Raw genomic sequence first — 10611 nt, forward strand, 5'->3', positions numbered from 1 at the left:
ATATCTTGCTCTTGAAGAAGTGTTAAGAGGTTATATTTTATCATTATGTGATATTGGGGCCCACATGTTATAATTTTAATTTGAGTTGCACTTTTTATTTTATAAAATTACTTTATTATAAAAAGTGCATTATAATGAGAATTTATAAAGGATGTTTCTAGAAGTTCTAGCAACTTCTTAGAAAAGTGAATAAATAGAGGGCTGGGCCTCTCATTTGGACATGCTTGGATTGGAGAACTCTTCTACTTCTTCATTGTGAAGACATTTGTGGACTTTGGATCTGCAAATTATTCGATCTTTGGGAACGAATCACTCCCTTGGATTGGCGACTTTGAGGGTGTGAAATATCACCTAAATTGTTGCATAATTGGAGTTGGTATTCAGCCATCTCATTGGAGCTTATTGAGAATTCGTTGTTAGGGTTTGTTTTTGGTTGGAATAAGGATTTCAGATTTGCCCTATCGTTGGAGAAGCATTTGACAAGAGTTTGAAGACAGAATAAGTGCATTTTCAGAATTGGCAAAGCAGGGTTCGGAACCACATAATTGCTCATATCTCCTCAACCCCTTGGAGTTATTTTTTATGGTTTTACAGGGTTACTACCTAACCCTAGGCGCCCATTTTCCTTGCATTTGGGGGTCCCAAAACCCTAATATTATTTTATTCCAGCAGCCGTACAGGTACGGCCTGGTACGGCCCTGCTAGTTTGGGCAGCAGCAGCAAATTGAGGATAGTTTGGGGGTGCGGTTGGAGGTCTTCATCAACGATCTGCAGCAAAACATGGTGTTCTTCCATAGTTCTTCAAACCAGGTTCTTGCATTCTGAAATATATGTCAATTTTTGAGTAAATTTGCTGTCATACAGTCATTGTAATAATCAGACCAGAATTGGTAATAAAATAATTTCAGAATTTATGGCATTGTAATTGAAATATAGTTCAATGGCTTTATATATATTGTAATTCTGTGATTATATTCTGAAAGTATCAAATCTGAAATTACCATATTCTGAATATTGTTACTGTTACACGCCAAGTGTTTGACAAAATTCCTAAGTTCAGTTTGAGGGTTTCTGTGGCCTTTATAGAGAGGGTCATTACAGAGTTAGTAACCGTTGTACCAAAAGCCCGGACTGTTAGTAAACGGCACCTCCCCGCGTTAAGGGGGCAACCCCAGGATAGCCTCGCTGGCGAGGACCCCGGACACGTGGTAGCGACAACCCGCACGGACAGACCTACGTCACCTTCCGTTAGGGGCCCACTCTGGGGACATCACAGCCCACCACGCTCCGCGGGTCTCGACCTCGAGACCTCCGGCTCTGATACCAAGTTAGTAACCGTTGTACCAAAAGCCCGGACTGTTAGTAAACGGCACCTCCCCGCGTTAAGGGGGCAACCCCAGGATAGCCTCGCTGGCGAGGACCCCGGACACGTGGTAGCGACAAACCGCACGGATAGACCTACGTCACCTTCCGTTAGGGGCCCACTCTGGGGACATCACAAGGTATGTTTTACTTTTTGTTGATGATTTCAGTTGTAAAATGTGGAAATATTTCCCTCATCAAAAATTAGAGGTGTTTGTTTTGTTTCAAAAGTTTAAAGCATTTGTCGAAAGAGTTTGATCAACCTATTATTCCTCTTAGAATTGACAATCGGGAGAACTGTGTCCCCTTGCCTTTTCCCATTTCTATAAACAACATAGCATAAAGTGTCAATCAACAACACCCTACACCTTTCAACAAAACAGTGTCGCTAAGTGGAGAAACCACACAATCACCAAAATGGACCAGTCTATGTTGGAACAAAAGAGTGTTCCAAAACAATTTTAGGCTGAAGAGACTTGGTGAGGTCGTAAGCCCAGAATCAAACATCTCAATAGATTTGGCTCCATTACTTTTGTCTGTATCCCTAACACTAAGTGCACCATGTTGGATGACAAAAGCCAAAAACTAATGGTAATCGGCTACAATGATAATCACAAAGCCTACCAACAAGTTTACATCGAGACTAATCATCTCATCTTCAATTGTGATATGGTCTTTGGCGAGGAACAAGATCCATTATGAATCTAGAGGATTTGCCTCTTAACGCTAAAGACCTAGGTGTCTATCTTCCATTAGATCCACCCAATGGGAGGGCTCTAGTTGTTCTTATTCTTGCATCTCCACCAATTCCTTCTCCTATAGATTGACACTGACATGTAGCCACAACACCTGATTCATTTGATCTTCTGATTGATGAACCTGATCCTGTTGCACCGCTTGCTACTGATGTTGTCACTTCTACACTCTAGCCTAAATCGTAGGCTAAGACAATTGGCGATCTTCACGACGATGAGCTCATCAAAGTAGAACTACTCAAAAGAACAAAAAACCTTCTAATTTTGTCAATTTTGCTCTCATAGCCAACATTCATAATGTCTATGAGCCTCAAACATACATCGAAGTGAAAGGATGCCTGAGTGGGAAGAAGCTATGGAGACTAACCATCAATCTATTAGAAAAAAGCACCTGGGTTCTCTCAAACCTTCTTTCAAGGAACAAACTCTTTGAATGCAAATGGGTTTACAAAGTTGATGGTACTTTAGATAAGTACAGGGCTCGTCTTGTTGCCAAAGACTTTCTTAGCGTGATGGAATTGATTATGAGGAGACCTTTGCTCCGATAGCAAAGATGAGCACCACAAGTCAATCCTCATCATGGCATCTTTGTGTGGCTAGAAGGTTCACCAAATGGATGTAAAGAGTGGCTTCCTAGATGGTGAGTTACAGGAAGAGGTGTACATGATACAACCTTTTGTATTCAAGGTTATCGGTAAAGAACACTAAGTACTCAAACTGGCGAAAGCACTCTATGGCCTCAAACAAGCTCCTCAAGAATGGTACATGAAAAACAATAAGTACCTCATAGAGCAAGGTTTTCAGAGGAGTCCTTCTGACTCAAATCTAAATCTCAAGATTGCTAGCAGTGATATCATCATTCTAGTTGTATATGTTGATGATTTGATAATCACTAGCAGTTCAAAATCTTTGATTTAGGGAATCAAAAGAATCTTTGTCAGTCTTTTAACATGACCAACCTTGGACTCCTCTACAATTGACTAGGTGTTGAAGTTTGCTAACAATCTCATGGCATCTTCATCTCAAAGCCTAAGTATGCCAAGGCTCTGCTCAACAAAGTCAAAATGCTATATTGCAAACCTGCATCCACACCTATGGAGTTTGGTCTGAAGTTGTCAACCGAATTTGGCTCTCCTATTGAGAATGAATCCATATTCAGGCAACTTGTGGGCACTTTGGTCTATCTCACTACCACTAGACCTCATCTCATCTTTGCAATGAGTTACATATCCTACTTCATGACAGCTCCTACTTCGGATTATTGGGCTGCAACAAAGCTCATCTTGCCTTGTGTCAAGTGCACTTCAGACTTTGGTATCCTCTATGGACAAACCAAAGATCTCAAACTCATCAGTTACACAACTTCAGAGTGGGGAGGCTTTGTTGATGACAAGAAGTCCACTTCCAGGCATGTAGAACTGTTTGGGCACAGATGCTATCACTTGGACCAGTAAGAAGCAGCAGTTTCCTCTCAAAAGTTGAATATCGGGGAATAGTCAAAGTAGGTTGTGAGGCAATTTGCCTTCAATGGATGCTTTCCGACATCCATATGTCTCAGGCAAGCCCTTCACCCCTCTTCTGCAACAACCAAGGGGTTCTTGAACTTGCCAAAAATCCAATCTTCCATGAACAAAACAAGCATATTGACATGCATTGTCACTTCATATGTTAGCTGGTTCAAGATGGATCCTTGGATTTGCAATATGTTCCTACAGTGGACGTAGACATTTTCACTAAATCCCTACTTCTAGATAAGTTTGTTAAGTTCAGCGGGCTACTTGGTCTAGTTGATAGATTGACCAATATACGGGAGGGTATTACAATATCTCTAAACATCTTGTTTATTATTATTTTTCAGAATTGTAAATCTTGCAAATATTAAAATGATTCTAAAATTGTTTTTATTATTAGAATGTTTCAAATAACAACAATTGTTTTGTAATAGAAACATTGTCTTTGTAAACCATAAATGAGAATCTTGCTCATTCATTAATTTATCAAATAATTTACCACTTACCTCTTGTAATAATTATTGGAGATCAAATGTGGTTTCCCCTTTTCACTCCAATTTCCTTTTCTAAGAATGGCTATAAAACACGATCCCTTGTAAAAACCAATCTAAAAAATGTTATAGGGATCAACATGCTAAGATTTGGTCTATGGCTAAGTGTTCAACATTTTGATGGTTTATCGGCCTTCCTTCTCCAATCGTTTTTTGGCAAATGGTGGATGTCAATCTTGAAGATTTGCATCCCAATAGGTATGTGCCTTATCCAGATTTCGCGTTCTCTCTTGCTTGTTTTGTTGCTCAACTCACAAGTGTACACCTGGTAGATTGTTGGCCCAACCATGAAAGAAACATAAGAAGAAAGGCCAGAGCTCAATTTGGCGCGTGATTTCCACAATCGCCCTAAGCATCTTCATTTAAGCTTGTTTTGGTGAGGGATACATTTCTATGTTTTGTTTTATATGCCAACAATGGGAAAAAAGATCTAGGATGTTTGTTTTGCAATGTAAGAGCTACATATCCCGTCCTCCCTCTCCATCTACCTACATTCATTAGCATGGCTCTTCCCAATGACCAAACTTAATTTTAGATCTTACTCTTTCATTCGTGATGCCTATCTTGGGCAAGAGTCATCCTGGGCCATTTACCTTAAATGTGAACAATGTTGTCCATTAAGATTGGGCACCCAAGTGTATATGTTGCGCAAGTTTCTTATTTGGAAAAAGGTTGGTTTGGCTATGGTTCTCTAGATCCCAAGAAAGATTCTAGGACATCCATCAACACCTAGTCTAGTTCGCTGAAAGATTGCAGAACGACAGAAATGAAGATAGGTACAGTAATGGGATTTTGTTGCTGAATGTCTCCAATGTAGTTTGTGACTATTTAGAAGAAGGAAAAAAAAGACAGAAAGGTTCCTTTACCACACTTGCTGGCATGAATATAATGTTGTGTAAGATGAATGTAATAGTATTTTAAAAACATTGCAAGGCTTCTATGATGTTTCTCACTTTGCGTATGAATATATGCAGTTGTGTAGATTATTAAGTATGTTCTGTTGTAAGGTTTCATGTTGATAGGTATATGTGAATACCTAGCTGAATGTTCTTTACTATATGTTTTCTTCTTAGTGAGGTAACTTTGTTGCCCAATATATAGACACCAGTCTGGAATCGCACTCCAATTTCATGCCTTCAAATATCAAATCAGTAATATAGGAGTAAGAGTAGTTTTGTCTCTGCTAAAAAAACTCTCCAAGAACTCCTTTGACTTGCGAGTACTCTCGAGTCAAAATGTTAGATGAGGTACTACTTCAAAAACTCTGAGTTTTTGAAAAATGAAGCACTTTTTCCCAATAAAACTACTAAGTAAATGCAGAAAATTGTGGGATTGGTATTTAAAACTTGTCCAAATTCATATAATTTTTTTCTTGCTTGCAATTAAAAGAACACAATTTTCGTTGGTGGTAATGATTTCAAAGGCTTTAATTTGGGTTTAGCTGCCCTTGACCCCAATGGGAGCATTACCCCTGAATCCCCATGAGGTACACCTTCTCACTGGGGCCTCCACTCTCAAATCCCTGTTAGTTGTTGGAATCTGTCAAATACAAAATTTGCTCACAATGAGGGAGTGATGGGGAATTGGAATTTAACTCGTGAGAGTGCCTAATTAAACATTTTCATTGCACAACTTGCCAAAAATCTCTTTAAATGAGGCAATTTCTACATATGACATGGCTAGAGGAAGTAGCATTATAACTCATTTTAAGTTGAACTTGTTTTTTGGTCAACGGTATATTAAGTTGTGATTTTGATTTATAAATTATGGAAATTAGTAATATGCTCAACAAATTTACAAATATAAGTATTTTAGAAGATATTTTTAAACATTTATGCAGACAACATGTTTGATAATATTGCCAAGTTTTTCCCTGGTCTTAATTTTTTGGACCAGACAAGGTATTGCAGAATCTGACTTTTTCAACTATAATTTTGTGGATGAATAACCCAATGATATACCCAAGGAAAACATCCAAAAGCTAAGTTGAACTCGGAGTGCAGGAGATTTAACCGCCTGTCGTACAGTTGGCCATTAACCCTTCATAATTCTTTTGATGACCTGGTTTCACTTGCATGACGACAATCCTGACCTTGTGAATGAGATTTAAGTCTGGAAAATGAAGCAATATTTCTTAAACCTAACAGGTATATCCGGTGAATCAAATCTTGTAAACCAACTTTCCAACCACTTGGCCCACATGTTGAATTATTTTGTTAAAAGCTAGGGGCATTTAGAAACAAATTATTTCAATTAAATCCTATTATTATTTACCGAGAATCGTATCTTAGGGTAGCAAAGAAATAGAATACCATTTCCATAAACGCAGATGACATGGCGAAAAAATCTTCAGTGAAGACATCCACATTCTTCTCCGCAATCACCTGAGGATTCTCCGCCTTGAGAAGCTCAGCCAAAATCTCTGTCGTTTTCTTTTGAAAATTACTCATTTCCGCCACTCTCTCTGCACATGCATTCACAACATTTACTCCACCACTTCTTCAAAAACGCTATAACATAATATAGCAGTGTACCACTACAAGGGGGAAGAACAGTACAATGTTGATTTACCTATTTCTGAAGCTGCGCCGTTTACTCCACCACTTCTTCAAAAACGCTAAAACATAGCATAGAAATAATGTATTACTACAAGGGGAAAGAACGGTACTCTGTTTACCTGATTCTGAAGCTGCGCATTTTACTCTAGATTTTGTCGCAGGCAATTTGAAGGCGAAGCTAGCATGTTTGGCTGCTGGCCAGTTAAATCCTGCATCGCACACCCGTGTTAGTGAGTTTCGAATCCCAGACCAGTAGACAACGAAATAAATAGCATAAATTGTTAAGGAAGTCACTTTGATGAGTTCGAGCGTGAAAGGGTGTGAAGTTTGTTCGACCAGAGGGCCCTAATGCTGTCCGACAGACGAACGCAGCCATAGCTCAAAAAACCTTATCCGGAATTGGAAGAACGAATTATTATTTTGGCGAGTCATCAAGTTATGGTTTCTGCGGAAACTTTGATTACGATTGTGTCTGTCGTTTTAACCGTCTGCAAGGATACAGATAAATAAAATTTATCTATCTACGTAAAGATATATTAATTTAATTTACACTATCACTGAATATGATATATATGTGTAAAGATATATTAATTTAATTTACAGTAACATTTGCACCCAAAGGAAGTGTGAAAGTTAAGCTAATAATAAAATATAGTCACTAAGGGCCTTTGGCAACGGGAATACAAGAGGAATAGGCATATGTAAATTTTTAAAATTTTGAATTCTTCGTTTGGATGCACCAAATCGGAATTGGAATACGAAGTAAAATAAGAATACATATTCCAATTTTGGTCCAAAAATGAGGTTTTGCAATTCCACCCAAATAGGTGTTATTGGAATACATATTCCTATTCCATTTTTATTTATTTTAGAAAATATAAATTTTGGGGTCCACAAATTCCCCATCAAATATTGGCTGAACCAAACAGAGAACAGGAATACGTAGCCCCATTTTCTATTCCAGAATAAGTATTCCAGAATAGCTATTCCTATTCCTACAACCAAACGTACCCTTAATATAAGAAGTTAAAATGTAGTTAAGTACTACAACTTGCATCTTTGAAGGGGGCAAGGATTACGCCAATAGTATTAAATATATTAAATAATCTCAGTGTATTGTCGATGTAGAAGGTTTGCTCATAATACTTTTTGTGATACACTAAAATATTTAATGTAATAATTTCATCTTTATTAGTTTATACATGTGAAATAATTACATTTTATTTTGTTTGTGTCATTGGATTCAGGCAATATTCCTTTATTTTTCGTATAAATGTATCTGGATTATTTTGTAGTTTGGAGTACTCATTCAAATAAAAAATGAGTTGAATATAGAGACCAACTAGAGATTTTATTCTAGACACACTTGTAAATGTTAGTCCTTGCCTCTCTATTTCATCAATGTCGATTGTTTCCCCCTATCTCTCTCCTTATACCTACCTATTGATCTTTCTTACTCACCTGCATATATCTAGAAACTTCTTATTTTGCCTTCACTGTCTCTCTCTTATCTTTCCCCTCCTTACCTTTCACCTCTCTCTATTTTTATCGCATCCCCCCCACCCCACCTCTCTCTCTCTATGCTATTATCTATCTATCCCCCATATATATTTATAGCTCTATCTCTTCATCTCCCCCTTCTCCTCTCTCTTCTTTCTATTCATTTCTCTCTTATTTCTTCCTTTTCGTTCTCCCTTCATAAGTATCCCCCACTTTTTGAAAAAATCTACAATATTTCCTAACTAATATGTTTTTTGAGTGTATATGACCATGTTGACATAAAAGAAGTCAAGGAGAGTAGTCAATTGGATTCTTCAACTATAGAAAACTTAGAAACCATAAACAAATATACTCTGCCTAATTTATGTTTTCTCTTGTATGTTTTCTCTTGTTTAGGAAAGATCTTTTATATTGAATTTGCAAGGTCAGTTATCTAATTAGCTTTACAATTTATAACATATCATGGTAAATAAGTTGGTACTCAAAACTATTATTGATTCATTCTTGATTAGCTTTTTGAATTTCAAAATATAATTCATATTATATCACTTTCTACTTTTTAGACCAAAGTTTCATTCAAACAATAGATGTATTATAATATGTACTTATAATAAATAGAGTCAATTTGAAGAAAATGTGCCAAAATATTTGCTTTGATTACAAGTATGACCTCAATCTCCAACAAACAAATGACACTAGTTGGTCTTAAGTGGGCTTTAGTATCCTTTGACTGTCTAATGTACCGATAGAAAAATAAGCAATTTACATTTAATGTTTAATGTTTATTATTTTGCCACCATAAATTCTAAGAGGGTTGTGTGCAGTACATTGATGCATCAACTAAATTATTTATGGCTAAGGATATATTTCAATTTGTTCTTAGACAACGAAAAATGGATTAAGCTTGAAGAGAGTAGTCAACAACAATGTCATGCACATTCTGATATTTTCTAAAGGCTAGCAGATTTAGATTCTAGTTCCAACATATTTTTATCCCAGTGTTGCGCAACCAGGATTTGATGTCCTTAATCACGATTTTTTCTCTTCTCAATTAGTCTATCGAATACTCCACAAATTCTACACAGTTGTTGGCTCGAGTGTGTCACATTGGCATTTTCCCTAGAAGTTGTGAGCAGGTCAATTGAAAAAAGATGACTTTTTTCTCGCCACATCAAATGAAAGCTCCATTGTTGTTGTGATAATCTATTGGGATGTGGTGACAGGCTTAGTCAATTACAAGTTGTATCTAGTGTGGTTTACAATAACATTTCTTTTGCCGAAAATAATTTTAAACAATTTTATTTTTCTTATTAAATTTTAAATTTTATCTAATTATTTGTAGTTGTTGTCCAATACAAACACAAACTCAAACCTTATGAATAAAGAACTAATTATGTAAAACATCATAATATTTGTAGAGAGACTTTTGATAAACACTTCTTCTATGTAGATCCACATTAATATTGGTGCAACCATACCTTGGATAAAAAATCTATGATCTAGATGTAGATCTATTCACCCAAGGAGGAGGAGAAACACTCATACTACTAAGATTCACATAGGACATTTCCTAAGGGTTACCTGAATCCTTTGAAGCAGTAGCAGAGAAGAGTTGCCTTCTATTCTCCCCACCTTCAAATTCTACAGAATTTCCATTTCAATCTCACAATAGAGGCGTTAAAAATGATGAAAAAAAATTGTGTTGCATGATATAGAAATAGAAATAACAAACTTAGATAGATTATAAAATTCTTGATCAATGTCTCTTCAATGTTAGCCCCCTAACCTACACACAACTCAACGCCATTGGAATAATGAAACCTGAAAAACATACATCCAAATTGGTGAAAGTAAACAAATAATCTTTGCAAGATATAGTTGATCAAAATATGGAACCATAATAATGAATTCCTAGCACTTCATATGCAATTTTCTAGTCTTATTATGCCTAGGCATGCAACAACAGGAGGCCTTATCTTTTCCACTGCAATCTACAACAATGAGCTCTACTTCTTCATTCACATAATTCCATCTTTCTATCTTTTGAAAGAAAATGATAGAGCTCTTATACCATCTTGGTGAGCATCAACACTTGTCCACAGCTATCATCTCATGCAAAGAATGGATTAGATATTACCAAGCTATGTGTTTACCATCCCAGCATGACCTTACAACTGCTAGCATGACTTGCCAGGAGTTCATTTCATGACGTAAGACCATCAGCCCGAACAATTTGACCAAAGTTTGCAGGTAGAATAGAATGCCACAAATTTAACATTTGATTGTGTAAGACTGTTGAGAAATCTGAACATTCCAATGGGCATCTTCTAAGGAGTGAAGCCTGCCGGCTTAAATATATAAGAAGTTACAATTA

General features: G+C 36.8%; 1 protein-coding gene across 2 annotated transcripts in view; it reads right to left on the reverse strand.

Moving 5' to 3' along the window:
* Nucleotides 1-7218, reverse strand: part of LOC149565465 (uncharacterized) — a 48725-nt gene extending 41507 nt beyond the window's left edge. The window contains exons 1-3 of one of the 2 annotated variants that reach the window (XM_089818995.1): nt 7032-7218; nt 6857-6946; nt 6492-6643 (exon numbers count right to left, since the gene is read on the reverse strand). In XM_089818995.1, coding sequence (XP_089675121.1) covers nt 6492-6643; nt 6857-6946; nt 7032-7113 — 324 coding nt within the window. In that variant the 5' untranslated portion in view covers nt 7114-7218. The remainder of the gene's footprint in view (nt 1-6491; nt 6644-6856; nt 6947-7031) is intronic. The other variant, XM_089818996.1, reaches the window with a different exon arrangement.
* Between the last annotated feature and the right edge of the window lie 3393 nt (nt 7219-10611).

Source organism: Cupressus sempervirens, chromosome 3 (assembly GCF_028749045.1).
Source record: "Cupressus sempervirens isolate cs-2001-9-10 chromosome 3, ASM2874904v1, whole genome shotgun sequence".
Classification (NCBI taxonomy): domain Eukaryota; kingdom Viridiplantae; phylum Streptophyta; class Pinopsida; order Cupressales; family Cupressaceae; genus Cupressus; species Cupressus sempervirens.